This window comes from Scomber scombrus, chromosome 11, assembly GCF_963691925.1.
Source record: "Scomber scombrus chromosome 11, fScoSco1.1, whole genome shotgun sequence".
Lineage (NCBI taxonomy): Eukaryota > Metazoa > Chordata > Actinopteri > Scombriformes > Scombridae > Scomber > Scomber scombrus.
Window position 1 is genome coordinate 27977063 of NC_084980.1, and position 27187 is coordinate 28004249.

The 27187-nt window shown below is 40.6% G+C and overlaps 1 protein-coding gene across 1 annotated transcript in view; it reads left to right on the forward strand.

Moving 5' to 3' along the window:
• LOC133990500 (solute carrier organic anion transporter family member 5A1-like) overlaps nt 1-25935 on the forward strand; it is a 37214-nt gene extending 11279 nt beyond the window's left edge. The window contains 12 exon segments of the mRNA XM_062428833.1: nt 9018-9150; nt 10142-10362; nt 10506-10670; nt 17095-17293; nt 21118-21277; nt 22253-22497; nt 23970-24034; nt 24901-24939; nt 24942-25030; nt 25032-25132; nt 25134-25197; nt 25199-25935. Coding sequence (XP_062284817.1) covers nt 9018-9150; nt 10142-10362; nt 10506-10670; nt 17095-17293; nt 21118-21277; nt 22253-22497; nt 23970-24034; nt 24901-24939; nt 24942-25030; nt 25032-25132; nt 25134-25197; nt 25199-25429 — 1712 coding nt within the window. The 3' untranslated portion in view covers nt 25430-25935.
• The last annotated feature ends 1252 nt before the right edge of the window (nt 25936-27187 follow it).

The following is a 27187-nucleotide window of genomic DNA, read 5'->3' on the forward strand; positions in this document are numbered from 1 at the left end:
GAGCTAAAAGGTTAAAAGCCTTGTTAAGTATCCGGTGGGCCGACCATGCTGCACTTTGAGTAAACTCTGATCCTCAAAACACACATCGATCGTGACTTTCTCATTAACTTTTAAATCTATCTGATGTTGTTTTGCACTAAACCAAATTTTGGCTGAGAGATGAGTAACTGAAATAAGCCGAGGTAAAGACCAGGAAGCTTACGTTGAGCGTTCAAATAGAGGAAACAATCTTGCTTCACTGTCTTTACCACACTGTGTCGTGCCAGCATTAGTGCAGCATCACACTTGCCCTCAGCCGCAGAACAATCATTCTGGTCCATGTTGGCCCTGTTTTGCCTTTTAGCCTACAATATGAGGTCATGCCCAAAAGCGTGACAGACATCCATTAGAATAATTCAGCACAGTATTGCTTTGTTACCCCAATAAGAGACGCTCTGTTTGGCTCCCATGCGAGGCAGCCGGCCATGCTGCAGTCACTTGAAATTTTAATGTGCCAGCTCAGAGACGCAATATGGTCCTAACTAGGTTTAACAGCAGCGTGCAGTTTGGCATGCTCGTCATATCGCCCCAGTGTGTTTGTGACCTCAGGGTGATCATATCTATTCTGGGTTATCGTTACCCATCTACATAACTGAGATGGTCACGCGCTTTCTATAATACTATAATAATGAACTGTTGCTAGGGAGGCATATCGATACCAATGCCAATCCAAGTATCCTTTTAAAATGATACCGATACTAATTGAGTACTTCATTCGGTGCCCATCATGTGAATAGAATAGAAGACATCTAAATGATTTGATTTTTTACACAAATGCATGATGAAAGTCTTGTCTAATTGATATTTATTCAATGCAAAATGCTCAAAATCAGTGTGTGTGTCTCAGCAAACATCAAACACACGTTTATAAATCCATGTATGGTGTGCTGAGACGTTTACGCCAGCAAATTAATGCAATGAATGTGTGCTTGCATACTACTTAGGTCGTATAAAATAGTCATGTTCTGTAGCTCTGGGTGCAAAAAGGATCGATGGCAGGTGTCGTTGGACAGGAGATGTTTCTATAACTACTCGGTATTGATTTATTTTCTGTTGATATCTGTATTGAGTACTGATACCCAGGCCTAAATTTCGCCCAATGTGACAGTGTTGAAGAGCTGCTGTGATTAGTAGATCGACAGAAAATGAATCACAGTGAAATGACGATCTTTTGGGTTGTAGATGGTTGTTCACATGTCGATGTGTCCTTTGGCAAGAGATGCTTAACCCCAAATTGCTCCCGTTGCTGTGCCAACGGTGTATGAATGTGTGTGAATGGGTGAATGAAATGTAGTGTCAAGCGCTTTGAGTGGTTGTAAAGACTAGAAAGGCGCTATAGAAGTACAGTACAGTCCATTTTAAATTGTAACTTGGGCTTTTATAGAGTAATGGGACATTTTATAGACCAAATAACTAATCAGTTAATTGAGAAAATATTGTACAGATTAACTGTACAGATGAAATATGGGTCTTGGATACATTCATACCAGATGCAGAACGTTTTGCATATCACATGGTGCACAACTCATACAGATATAAACATCACACCTCAGTAACCACATAGCTTGGTGGTTTGTGCTCTCCTTCCTGTCCTGTCTGTGCTGTTTCCTGTTTGCTCATAGAGGTTCATCATGGTTTCTACACCCTTTTTTTTACCACATAGATTTGTTTTAAAGTGCTGAGACCGAGCTGGGTTTCTCTGTTTAGCATCGACTTAACCACTGTCGGTAACTTTGGAGCTTCACTATTTCAGCCGTTGGAGAAACAACAGACAAAGCTCTCCTTTGTCTGGAGAAGCTGCAGCATTTATTAACTGGCACACTGTAGTCTGTACTGTATATTTACTGTCACTCGCTTGCTATGCACACACATTACCCACTTCTCTATTCCTTAAAGGAGAGTTTCTCATTCATTGAAACAGAGGGTTGACTGAGGTTTCAGAGAAGTGCTGCATTGAGCCGAATTAATGGTTATTTTTGGCATTAAATCTTTTTTTTTGGCCTGGCGGGGTTTCCCATTGGGCCGGTGGTTTTCCAGGAATTTACAATAGTAGGGAAACACTGTCATATAGATAATAATTCAGTGGATTATGGTGGTTGGACCTCAGTCCGACGGTCCTGGGGCACATTTTTAAGTCAAACGGATCAATCTGGTGCACTCTGAGAGCAAAATTAAGAGGTTATATCTATAAAATAGGGCTAGGCAATATGGACAAAATCAAATATCCCAGTATTTTAGACCAAATACCTCGATATCAATACTGCAATAATATTATAGAGATGACTGTTGATGCTTTAACAAAATATTTACACTATGAAGTTTTTGATAAATAATCATCAGTAATGTGGATATAATGACAAAGTGGGTAAAAGTACATAAAAGACCAGCTAGAACAGTCTGTTAAGTTCAGTAATCACCGTAAAATAATATATTTTACTGTAATGCAGCTTTAAAACCAGGAAAAGACAACTCTGATGACATATCGCGATATTACGATATCTACAATCTAAGACGATATCTAGTGGTATCGATATAATTTCAATATATTGCCCAGCCCTACTATAAAACATAAAAAAATTGTACTCTAAACAATTTTGTGCTTTAGTACAGACATGTTTGACTCACTATGAGGTGGCACAAATTAGACTAAGATGGGCCGCCACAGTCTAACACTAATATATCATATGCCAGATGGACCAAACCACTACTTTAACTTTTATACTTATACTTGACCACATCTGAAATCAAACATTCTTATCGTGCTGAACGGCCTGTCTCAAAGCCGACTGTCACAGAGAGAGAAATACTACAAGAGGTATTACCAGGCGGGGAGTTCTGGTCCTCTGAAATGAGGCCAACGCGAAAGTAACTTAGAACTGCATTCTATCAAAAGGCCACCAGGGGGCGACCAATTTGGTGTCAAAAGGATTTCCGTCTCTATACAAGTCAATGGAGAATTCACCAACTTCTCACTTGATTTCTAACCTCAGTAAACGTTTTCAAAATGTGTTTATGGTCTCAATCGCTAGTTTAAAGCCTTCTTCAATGCAGTATGATGTTCATTTGGGACATTTTGGCCTCCCTGATTTTATATGTGACGATAAAGCAGGGTATGCATTAGGGCGTGGCTACGTCGTGATTGACAGGTTGATTGGTTCACAGGTTCAGGAGGGCGCCTCATGCTCCTCCTGATGCCCATATAAGTAGAATCCGTGTTTTCATTTTTCCCAGCATGCACCTGAAATTTTCAAGATGGCGCTGCTCAGATCCGATACTATTGGCTTCCGAGCAGCAGTCCACAAACCAATGGGTGACGTCACGGATGTTGCGTCCATTTCTTATATACAGTCTAAGGGTACTACACACGAAAACATGTTTTTTTTTTAAAGCTGTGAGCTAAATCATGTGATGGTACAATGACGAAACACATCAATGTTAGTGTTAATAATAATGACATTGATACTAAATTAATAAAAATCAGCATTTCATGGGTTGGAACCTGTCATCTGCTGTTAGAAATCAACCCTGGAAAGAGGCCAACGCTGACGTAGAGGTCTGTGTAATAAACCATCTGGAGCGTCGGGTTTCACATCGTCGGGTTCTGATTCTACAGAAGAAGAGAGGAAACAGCTCAGAAAGGAAATTAGGAGTGAACAGCAAGAGAAACGCAGCTTAAATTGACTGATTGTTTCATTACAGTTTTGTTCAATAGCATAAATAATAAATAACCATAAAAACCTCAGCAGCCTGATTCCACTTTAGAGATCGGTAATGAGTCTTGTTTTCCACCTATGTACAAAAGAGGCTTTTATTTATAAGTTTAGTTGTTTTGGCTCCATTTTTGGTGAAACTACTTATTTGAAAAAGTGCTAAATGATGACTGAATATGGCTGAATTTGTTAAAATGTGTGAACAAAACTTTGAATATTTCCATTTGATTATTCAGGTATAAACTCTGCATTTAAAGGGAAAATAATCCCTGAAACACATTTTAACAAAAAAAACTGTGTTATAAAGGCCGTTTATCAGACATGGAGGGTCTAATGAAGAAATGCTGTTCAGTTGCATCATGGAAACATGTTTTTTAATTCAGGATATCGTAGCATGTCCTTCTTCAATTTTCTTTTGGTATAGATATTGAAGATTATAGAATATGTACATACTTTATAGGCATATTCTGTTTTTTAAGATTTTAACAATACACACACACACACACACACAAACCAAAAAAAATTAATAGATACATAAAAAACTACTAATAATACTATTAATAATAACCCATTCCCGTGCCCCCCACACACTATATGGTACATCATTCAAAATCATTTGGTTTATATGGTAAAAAACAAACAAACATTGACATACATTAATAATTACTCACAATAAACAATTCAATAAAGCAAAAATACAATGAAATCCAGAAATAAATAAGCCAAAAATAAACAGACAAAACAGTCATTAGGATCTTATAGTGGTAAGATATTTAAGAAAAGGAGCCTAGAATACAACATTTTCTCAGAGTGCTACATGATACAAGCTCAATTTCTCCTGCTTCAATTCTGACCTTTCTTTTTTTATTTAACATCTCTCTTGTACCTTCATGGAGGTTCTGCAATCTGCACTAATCCTTTTTAATCACTCAGATACTGGTTGTGAAGTATAATGTTAAGCTGTTAGATTAAGTGTAATATTGGCCGGCGGTCGCTATCAGTGCTGCATTAAACACAGACAGACGGAGGGACGGAGGGATGGAGGGATGGAGGGATGGAGGGATGGAGGGATGGAGGGAGGATCAGGAAAAATGGAAATGTGAAACCCGCATGAAACCCGTTGGGAAGTTGTATCCAGACATCGCTGTGTCAGCAGGTTACCGTGACAACGCCGTCATCCCTTAACATTTCATTGTGTCTCCCCCTCCTCTCCCTCTCTCTCTCTCTCTCTCTCTCTCTGTCTCTTTCTCTCTTTCCCTCTCTGTCTCTCTCTCGCTCTCTCTCTCCCTCTCTCTTTCCCTCTCTGTCTCTCTCTCTCTCTCCGTCTCTTTCTCTCTCTCTCTCTCTCTCTCTCTCTCTCTCATTTCGGCTTGACCTCAGCTGTCTGTCTGACTGAATCTCTCTCTCCGAACACTACGTCACATGTCTCTCCTACCTCCTCTGTTTTTCACTCCTTCTGTCATGGGACAAAAAAAAAAAAAAAATCCAGCCTCAGTTTTTTTGTTAAAGCTGTAACTCACAAATAAACCCATCCATCACCTGCAAACACCTCAAACCTCTAATAAAACTTGGCATCTACAATCCTGATTTATGCTTTTTGATTTATTCTAAATGAATTGAAAGCTTACGAGATTTGCGCTTGTTGATCGAGGTTCACGAAAAAAAAAACCTTTTAAATAAAACAGCAGTCATTTAAAAAATTACATTTTACATTTATTTATTAACAGTTTTTTGCCATCAGCGGCTTTCACAGAGCTTCCTCTCTAATTTACAGCTGCCATCAATCTGTTTTTATAGCCGTGGGATGTGTGTGTCGCCGCCCAGCAGCTCCACAATCATGTAATCAGGGTTAGTAGAGAGCCAGACCAGATGCAGCTGAGAGGACTCTCTTCACGCTCATTATGTGTGTAATGGTGATGCAACACCTTGGCAGCGGAAACCTGCTCCGGCCGAGGAGGTTATATCAGATTAAGGGTTTTTTATTACAAGTTAATGGACAGTCACCAACATGAGTGTATAGAAGTTTCCTCTCAGTTGTGTGTGCATGGTTGGAAAGAAAACAATAATGAAATGAAAGATAGATAATTACAGTAGCTACCTGCTCACCATTAAACCTGCTGCATCAGTCACAGTATGTTTTAAACCAGATTGGACTGTCGGCTTGCCCAAAAAAGTTTTTACACTTGGTTGAGGTGCAAAAATGGGAATATTGGGAAAAGATGAGATATGATAAAGACTGATGCTAGATTATTTTAACACACTTTGATGTTGTTAGTACCTGCTTTGTCTGCGTCCAGCAATGAAATGCTGCAATATATCAGTGATACTGATCATGGGACTGATGCTGATATTGGGGATTAAAGCCGAGGGTTTTCCCTTCTTCTCCGGCTAGATAAGGGATTATCCACGGAGCCGCTGGGCTCCCTTTGGAAAGCCGTAGCTCTCAATCCCCCCGTCTCTACGCTTTATCATCCCGGACGCTGGCTATCCCCGTCTCATGATGTAATAGCGGAGCGGAGGGATGAGATGGAGAAGATGTGCGTAACTGCTGCTGGCATATCTAGAGAGAAAAGGTCCCAAAAATGAGAAAGTGTTAAAAATATTAGTGTTGTTTTCATGCATTAACCTTTACATACTGTTCATATTCTGGTATTTCTCAATATCCTCTTATAATTAGTCTCTGTACATGAACTCTCAACAACAAATCATTCATAAATAAATTGGCAATTAACGAATCTTTCAGAGAGCAGAGAGCCTTTTTTTTTTTAGTTTTTATGCTTTTTGTTGATGGAGAGAAAAACATTTACAAGTCAAACACTCAACAAAAATGTTTTTTAAAAAGTTAAAATATTTAAATTTTCGTATATTCTGGGTTGTATTAGGATAAGTCGTCAAACGTAAGGCTAAAATATGTTTTTATGGTGTTTTTTTCTCATTCAAATGTAAAACTTGCTCAAATTAGTCCCTGAACAGTATGTAATTGTTGCTGAATCCACATCAGAGTTTACAGGAAAATGACAAAAAACATCTCTGATAATAAATTCATATATTTAGCACTAATGGCATAAAATGATTCACCGTTTCCAGCCTTTACACTTCAGTTAAATATCATTATAAATGTCTTATCTAGATGACAAAACAGCATAAACTAGTTTTTATAAATAACAAATTATTAGATTTTTAATTTAGTCCAACACTCAGTAATTGATAGTTATCGATACACCACTAACAAGTCTCCATGAAGTCTCTTTGAACCTGCTGCTGACGTTGAACCCAGAGCTCCCAGTAAGTTTCCCAGGACTCTCTGTAAAGTTAGGTAACATTGGGTCTGGTCCGGTGCCTGTCCCCGCCTGGAGTTGTTTAAGTCACGCCACTGGATTTCTGCTTTTTTACTTTCAACTCCAGCCAAGGAATTTAATATGTTAATACCCTCCTAATTGGAGAAATCTTATTCTCAGCCTCAAGCAAGGCTCCTTATTTGACAGTCATATGATCGGCACACATGACCCGCACACATGGCCTTTTGTTGCCCCGCTCTTAATGCTAGATTAGTTTGATTTGTGGCGTTACATAAGGGTTAAAGTTAAAGTTTAGGAGAATGTCATTGAGTTTGCAGACTTGAATGAGTTTGACACCGAAGTTGAGATACAGTATGTTTTTTTTCTTTTTTTCTTTGTTCCCTCGGCTCGGATAAATGTTGTTAAAGTCATGTGTATGAGATCAGGGCAGAGTCCAGGGAAGTGATCAGGAGCTTGCGAGAGGCTTAAAATGTGGAGCAGCAGTGTAGAAGAAACTGGAAAATCACCACAACTCCTTTTTCATTCAGTTTATAGAGGGAAAAAAAGTAGAAAAGAACAAAAATGCAGATTAATAGTGGGAATAATTATGTGAAAGAGTGTATTTCAGCTCTGGAAGTGGCTTATTGTAAGAAGCTTCTCTGGCAAATATATCCTAAGCAATCTAATGACTGGTAAGATAGAGTTGGTAAAGATATTATTAAACTTTATTACATTGAAAAGTTTCAGTCCATGATAAAAATCGGTTTTCTTTTTCTTCTTCTATTCATTAAATTACTAGTTTCAAACCAATGTCTCAGCTTATCCACTTGTATTATTGTATATGAGGCTTTTTGTGGTGGAATATTTTCATTTAAACATTAAAATAAATCACTCTGTAATGATAAAAGTTCCTCACAGTGCAGAAATCACAGAAATATCACCCTGGCCTGCAGATCTACACAAGCTTTTTAGCTTATAGGTTTAGTTTTACAGATGATTTACTGTATAGTTCAGTGTCTGCACCATAGACTGTATATAAGAAATGGACGTAACATCTGTGACGTCACCCATTGGTTTGTGGACTGCTGCTCGGAGACCAATAGTATCGGATCTGAGCAGCGCCATCTTTAAAATTTCAGGTGCATGCTGGGAAAAATAAAAACAGGGATTCTACTTATATGGGCATCAGGAGGAGCATGAGGCGCCCTCCTGAACCTGTGAACCAATCAACCTGTCAATCACGACGTAGCCACGCCCTAATGCATACCCTGCTTTATCGTCACATATAAAATCAGGGAGGCCAAAATGTCCCAAATGAACATCATACTGCATTGAAGAAGGCTTTAAACTAGCGATTGAGACCATAAACACATTTTGAAAACGTTTACTGAGGTTAGAAATCAAGTGAGAAGTTGGTGAATTCTCCATTGACTTGTATAGAGACGGAAGTCCTTTTGACACCAAAGCGGTCGCCCCCTGGTGGCCTTTTGATAGAATGCAGTTTTAAGTTACTTCCGCGTTGGCCTCATTTCAGAGGACCGGAACTCCCCGCCTGGTCTTTACGCTTATTTCCAGCAGCAGCAGCTTTATTAACCCCGATATTCACCACCTGACCAACACCAAACAGCAGTCACACAAAGTTAAAACACTAGCTGGTGAAAAAACTGGAACATCTAGAAGCTAAAGTGACCAGATATTCTTCTCAAGAGCAGGTGGAGACCAAAGTTGGAGCTAAAAGCAGAGTGAATATTGGACGTAAATTCATCAGGTTGACATAAATAATATTCTAATGACATGATTAACGTTGCTCTTTAGCTGCTGGATGTGGAATAATTAAATTTAAGTGAATGCACACGTTTAATTTAACAGGACAGTTATATGTGGCTGCTGATTGTTTCAATGTTTTGATGCCATTTGGTGGTGAAATATGGATGATTTCAGCTTTAAAGTTGAGCCCTGTTCTTACCTCTTTTTCTCTTCTGTTCCTCAGCCATCATGTATGTGATGGGAGCACTGGGCCCGGCGGCTGGTTACCTGCTGGGAGGAGTCCTCATCGGCTTCTACGTGGACCCAAAGACCGCTGTAACCATCGACCAGAGCGACCCGCGCTTCATCGGCAACTGGTGAGAAGAAATCTGAGGGTTTGGGCTAAAAGAAATGTAATATATGTGTGTTGAAGATAGTGCTGGATGTCTTTTAAAATGCCCACTGACATGTTCCTTCATTATCACAAACACACACACTGCAGTTTATTTTAACTCAATCACGCAATCCTCCAAAAAGGGAATCAATCCGCAGCTTAAACTAGTCCCCAATAAAATCAATATTTCCTCCTGTTTCAGTAACGTTTGCTAAAAACTACAATGTCCAGTTGGTTTAGGTCATTACTGAGGCTTTACTTAGCAAGGTATAGTAGCTACAGTTAAAAATGGATTACCTTTTTGAAAACTTAACAACTGAGGACTTAAATGGCAGACATAACACGTTAGGTTACTCATTACATCAAGGAAGTAATCCAGGTACTCTAACGCCCCGACGCTGGGGAAATGTAATGAGTCATTTGTTTACAGCTCCCAGTGATGCTAATGTCAGCACAACCAATGAGTCAGCAGCTCACAGACATAGATTTCCTATACATGCAGTAAAGGTGATGATGGCAGGATGAGGATGGATGAGAGCACCAGGTTAGGGTTGGGCGATTATGGCAAAAATCTAAATCAGGATTAATTGAACTTTTAACCTCGATTACAATTAATGAACGATTATGTATTTTCTTTATTTCTTCCTTCCATCTGTCCTTTCTTTCTTTCTTTCTTTCTTTCTTTCTTTCTTTCTTTCTTTCTTCCTTTCCTGTCTTTTCTTCCTTCCTTCCTTCCTTCCATCTTTTCTTCCTGTCTTCTCTTCCTTCCTTCCATCTGCCTTTCATTCCTTCCTTCCTTCCTTCCTTCCTTCCTTCCTTCCTTCCTTCCTTCCTTCCTTCCATCCATCTGTCTTTCCATCTGTCCTTCCTTCCCTCGTTTTAATGATCGAGCCATTTTCTCACAATGCTTCGATGAAAACATAACTACTCTTTCTGTATTTTAAAACATTTTAACTCCTCCTTCGTCTGCGTAGGTGGAGCGGCTTCCTCCTGTGTGCCGTGGCCATGCTGCTAGTCATCTTCCCCATGTTCACCTTCCCCAAGAAGCTGCCGCCCCGACACAAGAAGAAGAAGAGGAGGAAAAAGGTGAGCCTGGACGACCTGTCCAGCGACGACGACGTCCTGAAGGAGAAGAGCAACAACAACAAGAACCAGGCGGTCACATCGTCCATGGGCTTCGGCAAAGACATCAAAGGTATCAGACTGTTTAGTGAAGTTTTAAAAGTACTTATACCTCGGTGCTTTTGGGAACAAATAACTACTTCTTGGTTCAAAACAAACTAAAAATGAGACTCTTCTTCTTCTCCTCTTCCTCCTCTTCTTCTTCTCTTCCTCCAGACTTGCCCAAAGCGGCGGTGAGGATCCTGAGCAACGTGACCTTCCTGTTCGTCAGTCTGTCGTACACGGCCGAGAGCGCCATCGTCACCGCCTTCATCACCTTCATCCCCAAATTCATCGAGTCGCAGTTCGGCATCCCGGCTTCCAACGCCAGCATCTACACCGGTGAGCCGAGTCACACATGAAGACGCAATGTTTCCTTTAAGCTTCCTGTCGTCCTCCAGGGTAAAATTCACCCCGTCTGTTTTGACTGTTCCTTCTTTCCTTCCTTCCTTCCTTCCTTCCTTCCTTCCTTCCGTCTGTCCTTCCCTCCTTCTTTCCTTCCCTCTTTCCTTCCTCAATCCCCCTTCATCCCTCCCTCCTTCTTTCCTTCCTTCCTTCCTTCCGTTTGTCCTTCATCCCTCCTTCTCTCTTTCTTTCCTTCCTTCTTTCCTTCCTCCATCCCCCTTCATCCCTCCCTCCTTCCTTTCTTCCTTCCTTCCTTTCTTTCTTCCTTCCTTCCTCCCTCCTCTCTTTCTTTCCTCCCACCTATCTTCCTCCCTTCCTCCCTTCTTTCCTCCGTCATTCTTTCCTTTCCTCCCTTCCTCCTTTCCTTCCTTCTTCTTCCCTTCCATCATTCCTTCCATCATTCTTTCCTTCCTTCCATCCTTCCTTCCTTCCTTCCTTCCTTCCTTCCTTCCATCCTTCCTTCCTTCCTTCCTGCCTTCCTTCCATCCTTGCATCTTTCCTTCCTTCTTTCCTTCTTTCCTCCGTCATTCTTTCCTTTCCTCCCTCCTTCCTTTCCTTCCTTCTTCTTCCCTTCCATCATTCCTTCCATCATTCCTTCCTTCCTTCCATCCTTCCTTCCTTCCTTCCTTCCATCCTTCCTTCCTTCCTTCCTGCCTTCCTTCCATCCTTGCATCTTTCCTTCCTTCCTTCCTTCCTTCTTTCCTCCGTCATTCTTTCCTTTCCTCACTCCCTCCTTTCCTTCCTTCTTCCACCCTTCCATCATTCCTTCCTCCTTCCTTTCCTTCCTTCCTTCCTCCTTTCCTTCCTTCTTCCTTCCTTCTTCCTCCCTTCTTCCTCCCTTCCTTCCTTCCTTCCTTCCTTCCTTCCTTCCTACCTTCTTCCTCCCTTCCTTCCATGACTTGAGGACAAGAGGAGGGTTAACTCCTCATCACGGAGGTTAGAGGTTCAGATTTTTGGGTCTGTCTGAAAAATTGATGCGTGTCTGTTCAGACAGATTTAGGTTACTACCCTCTGATGTCTCGGCGGATTTGTCAAATGACCATTATTTTATTATTAATATGTCTTTTCAAACAGGCCGTTTTTAATATATAAAACTAACATCCTCAGCATCTTTAAACAAGAGACTGATCCCCGCCTTCTCGGCCGAGCTTCCCGTTAATGTCTCCGCAGCAGCTCAGACGAGGATGCAGACAGACAGAATATTCATACAACACCCACAACTTTAATTTCTGCCAGTTCAGCTCCGCTCTGCCGGTTTCATCTAAAAGCAGAGAGAGAGAGAGGCAGTCGGCCCAGAGCTGCCAGCCAACACATTAATAATAAAGAAACTGCTGCTCTTCAAATGAACGGGGCACCTGGGACACAAAGCTGGAACGCTGAGTGTGTTATGCATGCACACACACACACACACACACACACACACACACACACACACACACACGCTAAGGCACATGCATGCTTAAACAAGAATACCAGTTCAGGCTAATATGTTAGCACACTCACATACACATGCATAGTGGGGCTACCTGGATACACACATGATGTTTCTCATATCTCATACTTCTGTACTTACACTTAATATTTTGAGTGCATAAGTGCGTTCACATTGGGCCTGATTCACTAAGATCCTAAATAAAGGGTACTAAATTGTGTGTGCAGTGCAACAGATTGCACATTTGAGGATGATCTACTAAGAAGGTGCAGACAGCAGTATTTAAATGAGGGTTTTTGTGTCCTAATGGAGAGTTTGGACGAGCAGAAAGCTGCAAGCGCAAAATGAAACGTGATCCCATGGAGTTAAAGGTTCTAGTGGAAGAAGTTAATAAACAGAAATAAGAAATGTATGAAGTTGTGTAGGTTAATTTATTTATATAGTTCGGTACAGATGATTATGTTCTTTTCAATGTAATGTACGAAGTTTTGCTTTTGTTAAAAGTTTACACTATTCCTAAAATATTATAACACAATGAGCTGTGGTCAGAGCATATTTAAAGAACTAAAACAATAAAAAGGTAATAATAATAATAGTGAGAGTATATTTCTGGAGTTGTGAGTATTATAGCTTCACATCTCATCTGTGTGTATTATAACTTTAAAGATGAGTAAAAGTTAAAGTTCAGTCCTTCAGCATCATCGTATCTTAAAGATAAACAGCCTCTCGGAGCCGCGTCGCTGTTAGAGCTGATAAGTGGAGGAGCAGAGAGGAAGACGAGGCTCCGCTCTGACATGATGACCTCTTTTAGTGACGCTGGTTATTTTGGGTACGTGACCACATTAGGAGGTTAAGGTGGTGACTTTGCTTCTCTCTCGCTAATGGTTTCAATGGGCATGTTTACTGATACAGTTGTTTTTTTTAATCAGCTGGTTAACCGCTAACAGCTGACTGGATTTAGTAGCAGAATGAATCAGCTTTTATTTGGAGATAGAGAAAAAAGAGAGTACACCTTATCTATCAGAATATAAGACTGTAGAGACGCTTTTATCCAGCTCATACAGTGTATTGATATAAAACAGCGAACCCAGCTGCTTTTCCTTCCTTCCTTCCTTCCTTCCTTCCTTCCTTCCTTCCTTCCTTCCTTCCTTCCTTCCTTCCTTCCTTCCTTCCTTCCTTCCTTCCGTCTGTCCTTCCTCCCTCCCTCCTTCTCTCTTTCTTTCCTTCCTTCTTTCCTTCCTTCCTCCCCCTTCCTCCCTCCTTCCTTCCTTCCTTCCTTCCTTCCTTCCTTCCTTCCTTCCTTCCTTCCTTCCTTTCTTCCTTCCTTCCTTCCTTCCTTCCTTCCGTCTGTCCTTCTTCCCTCCGTCCTTCTCTCTTTCTTTCCTCCCCCCTAGCTTCCTTCCTTCCTTCCTCCCTTCCTCTTTTCCTTTCTCCCTCCCTCCCTCCTTCTCTCTTTCTTTCCTCCCCCCTAGCTTCCTTCCTTCTTCCCTTCCTCTTTTCCTTTCTCCCTCCCTCCCTCCCTCCCTCCCTCCCTCCCTCCCTCCCTCCCTCCCTCCCTCCCTCCTTCTCTTTCTTTCCTTCCTTCTTCCTCCCTTTCTTCCTTCCTTCCTCCCTATTTTCCTTCCTTCTTCCTCCCTTCCTTCCTTCCTCCCTCCTTTCCTTCCTTCTTTCTTCCTCCCTTCCTTCCTTCTTCCCTCCTTTCCTTCCTTCTTCCTTCCTTCCTTCCATCCTTGACTCGAGGACAACAGGAGGGTTAAACTAATTTTTATCTCACCTCATCTTCATTTATATACTTTTGGAAACCTTCTTAAAGGAGAGGTTCACAATTGGTCAAGTCTGTCATGAAAAAAACAACAATCAGGTGTCCAAAGTAAGTGGGAATCTACGGTCCTCACTTTGAGCATAAATGTATTTAAATCTTTATATATATTTATTATGAAGCTACAGTCTAATAAAGTGTCTTTTTCAGCTTAGATTGACTGTGTTTCTTTTTGAGACTTTAGCGTTAAAAACACTTTAACTTCTAAATATATTGACTTGATTTTAAATTTGAACATCTGAAGCTTCATATTAGCTTTAGATAAACTGAAGAAGGAAGTGAATTATAAAGGGAATTAAATGTCCTTGTGCTCATTTGGTTATTTTAAGAGATATTTGAAGACTTGAGACTCTATCCTGCACATTGTTTTAGTGTTGCATTGCATAACTGTCTCTGCTGTGGGTGGAGTGGGCTCAGAAGCCTGTGATAAAAAACTGCCAGTCACATTTTTCATAGTATGCCAACTTCTATTGAGTGGAATTCGTTTTTTGGTTGGGAGCCGACTGGGATCCGGCTCGAGGTCCCAGAACCACGGTTTTGGTAACTCTCTCTGCAGCATGAGCGAGCAGACTAAGACGACTGACACTCTGCTGCTGGCGTTTATTAGTGTTACGAATAATTTAGTGTCCCTGCTTGTTTAGAGTCTTGTCCAATTGGACACCGAAAGCAGGAGGTCGAGCCGAGCCGGTGAGTCAGCGTTTTTTGAATAATTTTCACCTCATGAAAGGGAGATGAGAGGCGGCCAGGTTTAGTGGTGACGTGTCTGTCTCATCAGATTTTCATCTCTTTTACCGAGTCGCTCCATTTCCTGGAACGACAGATGCGTTGCTGCCCATTTGTAGTGCCGTCTCCACATATGAAGGACAAAAAGATGAAATAAAGATGGCATTTATTAACACATATATTAATGAAACGGAAGCAGAAATGTCACTGGACTGTCACTCACTGAAACCAATCGGTATCTCTTCTTCTGTGCTGCTGCTGGCATTACTTCACTCTGCAGATATAAAACCCAATATTTCCTAAATGATGGGTCAATCTCTCCAGAGTACCTCGATATATAGCAATGCAACATTCAGAAGATCAATATCTGTGATTGGAAGCGAACGTGTCTTTGACCCGTTCCACATACACAGGACCGGGAAGCTGAATTTTTCGATGTGACTGCACCATTAGAGGACCTGCAGATATGATGCACACATGTTTTCTCTGTGATCTAATGTATTAGTATAGAACCTGAACAAGGCAATTCAAAGATCATTTACATAAAACATAAAATACTTCAAGACGGGATAAAAAAAGCAACACATGGCAAAATAGAAAGACGCTTAAATACGATTTAAAAGTGTTAAATTGGAGATAAATTTAAGCTAAGTTAGAGTGTAAGATATTAACCCTGAAAAATTAGCACTGAAAACAAGAGAGAACAAAACAAACAACATACCATCATATTCTATGTTTTGTGTAACATGACAGATACATTAAATTAAGATTATTAGAAATATTGGACACCAAAAACCCCCCAAAAGACACTGTTACGGTTTGGAAAAGCAGCCTTGTGAAAGTGGAAAGGAGCCTGTTCCTCTTCTCATTGTGTTTTCTTACAGACACAAATCTCAAAGCACAGTCGAGGTTTTATTGGCAGAACATTACATCTCTCTAATGATGTAAATGTCTTTTTTTATAAAGGGACGTAATTGCATGGTGTGAGACAAAAAGCATTGCATTGACCATTTATCACCATGTGTCAGGCTGTGATTTAGAATATATTAAAGGAGAGAAATGTGCAGCCAGAGTCCAAAAAGGGAAACTGGTTGATTAGAAAGTGAAAGACTGAATAAAAACAGATGGAAACTAAATGCTGCTCAGGACCGGAAACAACGTTATCTAACATCTACTGGCATCGGCTGGGTTAGAGGCTCCGCTGTCTTCGGGGGCCTCCCACACTTAAAAAAGAAAAGAAAGAAAAAAAGAAAGTGTGCTGTCATGGTAATGCAAGGCTGCTCGGAGGAGGCTGCTGTTGCTGCTGTGATTGGATGGCAGCATTTACGCCAGCTTACAATGGTGGTGCTGGAGGTCAGAGTAGTTATATCTCACCTTTATGTGCTTAAGGTGTGCTTAGTGTTTGGTTTACTGATTAGATTCATCTGGCTTTATTGATCAGGGTTTCAATCAGATTCATATATCTATCAGGGCTCTAAAGTGAGACCAACTAAGTCATTATAATGAGAAACTATCTCATAATAATGACTATTTCATTTTCATATTCAAATTTCAGCTCAGTGAAGCACTTTAAGCACCAACACTTTTCAGTGAAGTTACCTTTCTTGTGGAATTGTTCAACTAAAGAACTTTATGTTGACCAGATTGTTAGTTAATCATTTACAAGTCAATATTGCCTATATGGACAGCTATTTAAAAAACGTGAACCTGTAAAACTGCTGTGTTGAATGCGATATGGTTGGAAATTTGGGTGTACCTAAGAAAAAAGTTAGGCGCACCAGTGCAACCAGTGAAAAAAAGTTAGTTTAGAGCTCTGTCTATGAATTAATTAATTATAATAAAAAAGGGTGTTAATTGCCTTTTTCTTGAGGAATTAAATCCATTATTAACCTTAATTTTAAGCACAGGGATCAGGGCTTTTATTTTGAAGGGTTAATTCTGTGAAGCATTGAAAATTGTAAAACTAAAATCAGAAAGCGGACGTTAGAAGTTTCTGTCACAGTTAGTATTTATCGGAGGCTTCGGACAGTTAAAAGAAATGTCTTTTGAGCCGAACTGGCCGATAAGGGCATAATATACGCAATTTATAGAGTTTGTTCTTAAGCTGCTCCGCTGTGTGTTTTTGTTTCCAGGTATTCGCAGGCCTTCCCAATAATTACCTTCTGTATCTGCCACTGTTATTGATAGATATATAATTGAGTATCGTCTGCATCACAATGAACATTTATGGAGCGTTTCTGAATGATATTGCCTGAAGGAAGCATATAAGGTGAATAGTATTGGTCCAAGTCCTAAACCTTGAGGAACACTGTGTCTATCGATCTCTTAGTAGAGTTATTTCATTGTTTAACATGTTCTCTCCCCCTCTCCCTCCCTTCCCCCTCCAGGTGTGATCATCGTGCCCAGCGCCGGCGTTGGCATCGTCCTGGGCGGCTACATCATTAAGAAGCTGAAGCTGGGAGCTCGAGAGTCGGCCAAGCTCGCCATGATCTGCAGCGGAGTCTCTCTGCTCTGCTTCTCCACGCTGTTCATCGTGGGCTGCGAGAGCATCAACCTCGGAGGAATCAACATCCCTTACACCACCGGGTGAGGAGCAGGGAAAGGGGGGAGAAAGGGAGGAGTGTAAGGGAGGTGGTGGGGGGTGGGGGGGGAGTAGTGGGTGGGTGGTCATGCATCACTGCTGACGGAGGAGAAGCACGTCAGCGGTCGGTGTCGAAGTGTCGGTTTTGTGTCTAATCTGAATTGAAAATTTACACTGCTGAGTCTGAGTGAGTCTGAGTGTGTCTGTGTGTCTGTGTGTCTGTGTGTCTGTGTGTGTGTGTGTGTGTGTGTGTGTGTGTGTGTGTGTGTGTGTGTGTGTGTGTGTGTGCGCGCTGGTTTCCACAGTGATGTGATCGTGTGGAGGATGGAGAGACACAGAAAAACACTCTCGAAAGATAAATGAGAGAGCAAATGCAGAGATAAAGGAGGGGAGGGGAGAGGGGGGGGGGAAGCAGAGAGAGGATAATATAAGTGGGTAAAAAAAAAAAATAATAAAAAAACATCCGCAGAGAGAAAAACAGAATTATGAAAGGAGCCTGCGGAGAGGTCAAGTTTAGAAAGAGAAAACGGTATAAAAGACAAATATCCATGGTGACCAATGTCCGCCATTTTTCCCTCTTTTTTTCTCTTTTGTCTGTCTTTCTTTATAACAAAATATTTCAAGGTTTTTCTTTTTTTAAAGAAATGTCATGGAAAAATGAAAAATGAAATATTGAAATATGCCAGCTAGTCCTATAACATAACATAAATCTAACTTCAACTCCACTTTTCTAGCTGTTGCAGAGTATCACTACATATTGGCACTATTAGCATAACAACACAGCAGTCTGTGTGCGAATGTGGAGTGATTTGAGTCACTGCATTGTGGGTAATGTAGGCGCTAGGTTTTTGACAAGGTATAGGATATATAGGAATGAAGAAAAAAACAGAAGATGTCTTTGGTTCTGCTGAATTGGTTTTTAATCATTTCATTAAAGAGTCCAACACTTTTAAATGATGTAAGGTGAAAATCAAAAATCAAAATACATAAATACACAGAAGCAGCTTTCACCAGGGTCAATAAAGTATCATTAATTGGCATGTTGTGACATCCAGATATGAAGCTGACCAATCCAAGAACCATTAAAGTGATACTGATACCAACCAGTCGGGGAGTTCTGGTCCTCTGAAATGAGGCCAACGCGGAAGTAACTTAAAACTGCATTCTATCAAAAGGCCACCAGAGGGCGACCGTTTTGGTGTCAAAAGGACTTCCGTCTCTATACACGTCAATGGAGAATTCACCAACTTCTCACTTGATTTCTAACCTCAGTAAACGTTTTCAAAATGTGTTTATGGTCTCAATCGCTAGTTTAAAGCGTTCTTCAATGCAGTATGATGTTCATTTGGGACATTTTGGCCTCCCTGATTTTATATGTGACGATAAAGCAGGGTATGCATTAGGGCGTGGCTACGTTGTGATTGACAGGTTGATTGGTTCACAGGTTCAGGAGGGCGCCTCATGCTCCTCCTGATGCCCACATAAGTAGAATCCGTGGTTTTATTTTTCCCAGCATGCACCTGAAATTTTCAAGATGGCGCTGCCCAGATCCGATACTAATGGCCTCCGAGCAGCAGTCAACAAACCAATGGGTGATGTCACGGATGTTACGTCCATTTCTTATATACAGTCTATGGTTCTGGGTGCAAAAAGGATCGATTGCAGGTATCGTTTGATGGGAGATGTATTTCGGTCGATACCTTTAAAGGTATTAAGGACTGATACCCAGGTCTAGTGTCATTGTGGCTGATACAAAGAAAGACTCATACATGTCACCATCTTTGATTTTGACCTTTTTATTTTCTTTAAGTAAACAGGCCTGAAAGCAGACATTTTTCTCCTTAAGCCGTGTCATAAATTCCTCTCTTGGGTATCGTTGCTCTCCCGTCTCGTTGGACTCTTTCTAAAAGCTTTTCTCTTAAATCAGAGACGGCTGTCTGCTGGCTGCAGCTCGGCCTTTACTCGTATTAACTCATTTCCCGACATGACACGAGTCCAGTTGGTGGCGTTTTTTTTATTGCCCCGTCTGCGGACTGATGTCAGAGAGGAAGTAACGAGCGTTCAGATCAGTGCAGGATAACTGATGACGAGCCAGTTAACGGAGGCGTTTTCTCTTTTTTGGACGGAGTGTCGCCGGGAGCGATTACATGGCAACGATGGAAAAGGTCCAAGGACAGCTTGGACAAGAGGATCTTTGGCTGGCTGCCTTCTCTCTCTCTCTCTTTCTCTCTCTCTCTCTCTCTCTGCTCCGTTATTCCCTCTGGTCTTTTCTTTAATTTCCCTCTCCGTCTCTCGTTCGGTCCGTCTTGTCCTCCTTAATGCACTCTTTTGTTATCTTTTTAAATAATCTCTTTCCTTCTGTGGCCTGACTTGTCCTTTGCTTTTCTTCATCATCCTTTTATTTTCATCTGTCCTTCCCTTCTTTTTTCCTTATTATCTCCCTTATGTCTCTTTGACTTTCTTCTGTCCTTTCCGTCTCCGTTGTTTTTATGGTTTAAGTAACTTTATTCAAGGGAAAGATAAAACAAACAGACTCCAGGTTAATTATGAATTATTAGAAGACAAGTGTTTGAATTTCTTTATTAGGAGCAACACTTTCAGATGAGATTTTCGAGGAGGTTCTACAGAATAAAATATACTCTTAACAAAACATTTAACAGAAAACAAAAAAACTACTGAGATAATTAAAAAGTTGGAAAGACAAGAGAGAAACAAACAAAATAAACCAGAAATTAAAGGGGGAAAAAAACAATCAAAAAGAGAATAAATACAATAAATATCAGTTAAAGCATATAAAATAAGTACATCATGCTCCAAACATACATTCATAGATTATACATAAGTGTTAATGAGAGTATATATAATGAGGTTATAAGACATAAGACATGCACAGCTTATCTCATAATGAGAGGACTGAACAGTGTTTGAATGGGAAAAAAAAACTTATATCTCATTTGGCTCCTAAATAACCACCGAAAAAAACCAAAACATTAAATTTAGCTTCCTTTCCTTTTTTTTATATATATATATATATCTATACTGCATCATGGTGTTTCTATATCTCACCATCACCCTTTTTTCTTCTCATATTTTTCCTCATCTATCACTGCCTCTTTCCAGACTTTATCTTCTCTTTCTACCTTTTTTATTATTGCCCATCTTTCATTTTCTTTACTGCCTTTCTTTTCTTTCTACTGTCTTTTTCAGTACAGTACAAAACAGTTCAGTAAGCACTTTCATTTTACTGAGTTAATGTCTCATAAACTCACTCACTGCTTTTCATTGGAGTCCATTAATATTGTTGTTGTTGCTGTCGGTGTAGCTTCGGGGACGGCAGTGATTAAAACATTTCATATCTCAACATAAATTGGACAGTTTGCCCTCAAGTTTGTTACAGACGCTTCAGATAATGTTTCCTAATGACTTCATGGTGTTTCAGCTTCCAGCCTTTTCAGTTCATGACAGTATTTATCCCTTAAACAGGCAGGAGTGGAAAATTATTCTTTTTATTTACTTTAATGTTACTAGTTTATCTCATTTTGCACCTAAATAAACATTTGTAAACATTTCCACAAATAATTTAAAAAATATTTTGTATATTTTGGATTTTTATGAGTTATATCTCCACCAGGGTACGTTGCCCCCTATTAAGGTATATAAGTGTGATTTCTCCAGCTTCAGCTCAGTACACAACAGCTCTGTGAAGAACTGCATCTTGGGAGTTGTAGTTGATTTGTTGGCTTCACAACTCTGAAATTAACAAAAAAAAAAAAGAAGCAAAGTCTAAAGATCTTTTGTGCGTCTCTTTGTGTGTTTCCTGTCTCTGCAGGCCGACTCTCACCATGACCCAGAGGAACCTGACCGGAGGCTGTAATGTGAACTGCGGATGTAAAATCCACGAGTACGCTCCGGTCTGCGGCTCTGACGGCATCACGTACTTTAACCCCTGCCTGGCCGGCTGCAACAGCGTGTCCAACGACAGCAGCGGGGTAAGAGACAGATGTTGATGTTGATGATGATGATGTCTTAAAAGCTGAAATTTAAAGTGTTAAAACTGAAAAATGTTAAATATCGAGCTTTTACACGTATAGTATTTCTGCACACATATGACAACTCATTTTTTACTTTTTAAGGTGTTTAAGGCGACATATTATGCACATTTTCAGGTCTATATTTTTAGTCTAATATATAACGTACAGTTCAGCCTCTGTATGAAACAGGCTTTTTTAGCTACTGTCTCTTTAAGGCCCCTTCCTCCTCCTGATGAACCCACTCTTGAGGCTATAGTAGCAGGATTTCATTCATTTTTTTGTTCTTTATTGGAAATATCAACTTCTCAAATACATTCGTACATTGTTCAAGCTGGAAACTGTTCCAAAATATGAAAAAACACACAGAAAAAAACCTTAGCAACCACCTTAGCAACAAAGGTTATAGACCAGACAGATGTTAATAATGTTTATCGTCATGCTCGATGAGATGACATCAGCTCGTAAAGGTAGAAAACAAATGTAATCAAAGCATTCAGAGCAGGTTGAAACCCTGGATTTGACTTTTTTATTATAATTGAGGTTTCTTGTTTTTAATTGTATGTTTTTATGCTTCTAATTCTTACTGTTAAATGTTTGTCTTTATATAAAGCACATTGAGTTGCCGCCTTGGTATGAAATGCACTATATAAATAAAGCTGCCTTACATACGTCTACCTTAACTCTCTGGACTTTGACCTTATTTAACACAGATATCTGACATCATTACTTTATATAAATAAAAGAAAACCACAAAAAACACAATATATCCTCATTTGATGTAACTGAACATTATATAACAGGACTGCAGGATTTATATAAATTATTTTAAGTCCCACATATTCAAATGTATGTGTATTAAAATGTCCAAAACTATACAATGTTGAAGTCAAAGTGCCTAAAATCTCTAACTGTAAATATATTCATAACTTCCAGATTCGTAACTACTCGGACTGCGCCTGCGTCCAGAGCCGTCAGGTCATCACGCCGTCGTCCAGCGGTCAGGGCAGCAACCAGCTGCAGCTCGTCATCGTCAAGACCTACCTGAACGAGAACGGCTACGCAGTGTCGGGGAAGTGCGACCGCACCTGCAGCACACTCATCCCCTTCCTCATCTTCCTCTTCATCGTCACGCTCATCACTGCCTGCGCTCAGCCCTCCGCCATCATCGTCACCCTCAGGTACGAAGACACAGCTGGATTTTACCGAAAAAGCTATTAGAAGCTGAAATAGACAGGATTTTAACCAATTTACTGTTATATAGAGATTAGTTATCAGCAAAACTCAAACTTGTTAATTATTTTCTTAACATTAGAAGTCTGAATTTGAACATAAACACTATCAAATATTAATAACTGACTCCTTTATATTTCACTTCTACACATTTTACCAAAATCCCTGTTAAACTCAACCACAATCAACTAATTGACTTTACTTTATTGGATCATTTCAGCCTGTCTGAATCTATAATTTGTTGCTTTTAGCACTTTTTGAAATGGTTTATTGTTTAACTATCACTAGGTTTTGCCAGTTGGAGATTTTTAAGATTTTATTGGGGGTTTAAATGTAAAAGTAAATTGGATTTAACTCAGTAGTATCTGCAGAAGCAGCCAAACTTAAACACCCTTAAAGCAATAAATCAATTAAATCAATAAAAAGCTCACGAGTCAATATGTGAGAGATGTTGGAGTTTTTGCAGTGAAGCTAATTAATTATGTTAAATCCTCTAAATCCCAGTTTTTAAGTTGTGTACTAATGTACAATTTTGAGGCACTTTACATAGTATTATTTATTTTATGCTGCTTCATACTTCAACTTAACTACATTTCAGAGGAGAATACTTGACTTTCTACTCCTCTACATTCGTTTCACAGCTATACTTACTTTTCAGATCTTAGATTTTATGAGTGAAACAGATGATGTATCATATATTATTATATTATTATAGATATTATATCATATATTTATAATTAAAGTAGAGATCTGTTTTCAGCTTTACATCGAAAGGTCTTTGTTGAAAAACTGCATTAAATCCCAGTTAGTATAAAGCAGCATTTTACATAGTGAGTACTTTAACTTTTGATACTTAAAGTACAGTTTTGCAACTAATACTTCTGTTTTTTTACTTACGATCTTAAATGCAGAACATTTACTTATAAAGGAGCATTTTTATACCTTTTTAACTATTTTAACTTAAATAAAATATTACTATTGCCACTTGTCTTGGATAACCAAAACCATGATTTGACTTTTTAATTCAGTTGTATTTACTGAATAGTTAATGCAGTGTGATGTAAAGATTCCTGTTTTATGAAAAAGTCAATTTATTTCATAAGCTTCAATTTTCATTCATTTTAATGTACAACTGTGTAACTTTTAAGTCTGTTTAGCAATAAAGATCTGCTGTAGGACTTATAAACATTCCCTGTTTGGAATAATAAATTATGTTTGACATGTTTTTTATACAATTCTTTAAATTAGATCAACTCCTTCATTAATAACCCTGAATCTTTGATATGCAAATATATATCATTTCAGAAATGTAACTGTCTCCTCCTTCACTGTGAAGTCCATTCTCAGTATATGTGCACTGCAGGCTTCAGTTATTGTATTTGTTTCACATTAACCTCCATTAATGTGTTTTATGTTGCAGGTCTGTGGCGGAGCAGGAGCGGCCGTTCGCTTTGGGAATGCAGTTTGTTCTCCTCAGGACTCTCGGTGAGTAAAAAACACAAAAATCACCTTTTTATGTGTTTAATAATTTGAAAGTGGTGAAGAGGAGAAGAGAAAGATTTCAGCCCCTTTAAAGATCTTTGCTAGATGTGTTTTTTAGGTGTGAAAAAGGTCAGAATTAAAAGATCAATATAGTAGCAGCAGTCTTGTCTTTAAAACACCTGCATCAGTCCAGCTGCACGAAGGAAAAGAGCATCGGCTAAATGCATCGATTGTTAATGGACTGCTCATTCTGGAGCTGCTGCTGACCAACCGGCTGATTTAGCATCAGGGAATGAGATGTTGGTCTGCTTAATGCCAAACATCACAGTTCCTCCTGAATAAGGAGTAAAGAGACAAATTGGATTTTTAGATATTGGACATTTAGAAAGCCGCTGTCAGTGTGAATTAGTCAGAAAAACTGTGGGCGAGAAGTCTGAGAGGCGTCGGCTTTATCAAGCAGGCAGGGAGGGAAATGGAGGAGAGTTTATTGCATTATGGAATAGGTGTTTTTGTGCTTGGTCTTCATTTGGAGCTTTATAAGTCAGGATGATTCACGAGTCACGTTACTGAGATCATTTAGATTTTGTCAGGTTTGTTATTTTCTCTGCTTTCTTCTCTTTGTATATCTCATCCTGTCTCTCTTCCCTCCTTCTGTCTTTCACTCAAATTCCCCCTCTTCCTTCTCTTGTCTTTTCACTCATCCTTTCCTCACCTTTCACACTTAATCATATTTCTTAACCCTCTCTTCTATCTGTCCCTCACTCTTTATATTTTTGTCTCTGTCCCTTTATTAATGTTCTTGTTGCCTCTGCTTCTTCTCATCTCCTCCTCCTCTTCTCCTCTCTTCCTCTCATGTCTTCTCCTCTCAGCCTACATCCCGACACCCATTTACTTTGGCGCCGTCATCGACACACCTGCATGTTGTGGCAGCAGGACTGCGGCGTCCACGGCTCCTGCTGGGAGTACGACGTCACCTCCCTGCGCTTCGTCTACTTCGGTCCTCGCCGCCAGCCTCAAGTTCTTCGGCTTCCTCTTCATCTTCCTCACCTGGTACTCAATCAAGTACAAGGAGGAGCGTGTGGAGCGCTGGCTCAAACGCCACCCTCTCACCCGTCGACACCGTCGGCAGCCTCGTCTGCCACCCAGGCGGCCACAAGGGTCACGCCCCGCACCCGCTCCTGCCCCGTCAACATCCCTCGAAGTGACCCCAACGCTCTGCCGGTCAATGCTACCCTGCGTTCCGGCGCCCTCAACCGTGGCGTCAGCACCCAGAGTTGCCCCGGCAACGAGCTGAAAGCAATAACACCTACTCCCCCTGCAGTCTCACCGTCGCCTTCAGCGGCGCCTGCTGCCCCCGCGCCGGCACGTTCGCTGGAACACGTTTCAGTCCGTGTCTGAGTAACAGAAGCGGGGGCGGGGCGATGGACCGACTTCCTCTTCTGTTATGAAATCCGGTCGACTGTGGACCCGACTCGGATTTCAGCTGCTGGTCAAAGGCGCCGATCATCACGTGGAGGTTCTGCTCTCATGTATTCTTCGCTGATAAAACACTCAAAGTGGCTTTTTTTAAGTTGTGTCCGCACCAATGACTTCTGAGGCCGTTGAACCTCCAGATCATCAGCGGTCAGACGACGTTAAACGGCTGCAAGTTGGACTAATTTCGGGGATCAGCCCAGCCAGGAGACTCTTCTTCTCTGACATGGAAACAAATCTGCTTGGTTGGTAAAAAATGTTGAAAGCGGTCGGGTGCTTTCTTTGTGATCTACCAGACACTGCAGCAGGCGGACAGAGGCCTCAGCTTCCCCGCTTTGGGTAGAGGAGAGTTCATCGCTCATAACATCACTCATAAACCCCCCCCCCTTTTCCTCCTCCCTCCTCCTCCAACACACTTCGGCAATATGTGCCTTCTGCCACTACGGTCCTCACATGTACAGTACACTTTCAAACATTTACACACTAGACGCCCCTCAGACAGACTGTGGTCACCATGTAGGAATTAAAAAAAACAAAAAAAAAATGAACCCTGAACGGATACCCTCAGCTTCACACAATCCTCCGCTTCCCCCCCCCCTTCCTCCCCTCCTTCCTTCTTTCCACCTCACGTTCTGTGCGCTTCTTCTTCAGTTGTGTTTCGTCACACCATCGTGAGTGCGACTTCTGTTTTTTCGGACACGGCATATCAGCTTCACGAACAAAAAAAAGAACAAAAAAAGAAGAAATAAAACAAAGAAACAAAAAAAAAACCCTATGGAAATGTGATACACTGCAATTAAGTGTTCAGAACTGGAAACCGATGGCATGGTGCTATGTGGAAAAAACTATGTTAAATGTCTTTAAATTTTTGTTCTTTTTAGTCTTTTTTTCGTGTGTGGTAGGGTTAAAAACACTTGAAAAGAACCCAACTGGACGATAGGTCACTGGGCTAAGCAGCTTGGCTCGCACAGAATGCATTCCTGTCCGATGCAAGGCCTTTTGTTGCTCCCCTGACACAATGACACGTAGTATTACCGCTGGAAGTCGGAATTGTTTTTGGCTTTCGCCAGCTCCATACAATGCACCCATACATCGGAGCCGTCCCCTTTCCACCACCAGACTGGCATCCTGATAAGTGGTTTAACCTGGAAATAGAGAACAAGGATATCGGCATTTATCCTCCTGACTGCATTCTTGGCTGGATGAATCATTGGAGGGGCGGAGGGGAAGGATTGTCCATGCGTCTGGAAGAACACGGAAAGGAACATTTTGGATCTTGAGATTGGATTGGGAGGGGAAAGCGTGCTCTGTCTGGCATTATCATGTCTTGACTGTATTTCTGACTACTGCTCGATGAGAGAGAGAGTGAGAGAGAGATGCAGCCAATCATTTTTCCAACACAACATTTGTACTCAACATGTAAGCAGACAAGTAGTCGACCGTCATGTTAGCGGTCATAGTGTTAGTCGTCTATTCCTCGTCAGCTGCTGGTGAAGTTCTGGGATGGATCCATTGGGTAGAAAGTTAGCTTCCTGCCTTATGTTGCATTTAGGATCTGAGGTTTTATGAGTAAGAGGACATATTTGTGCAGTTTTTCCTCGCCATACATGCAGATAAAGCGTTGAACGTCAAAACAAACAAAAAAGAAAAAGGCTTGTGAACGGTTTTCCGATTTAGCGAAGT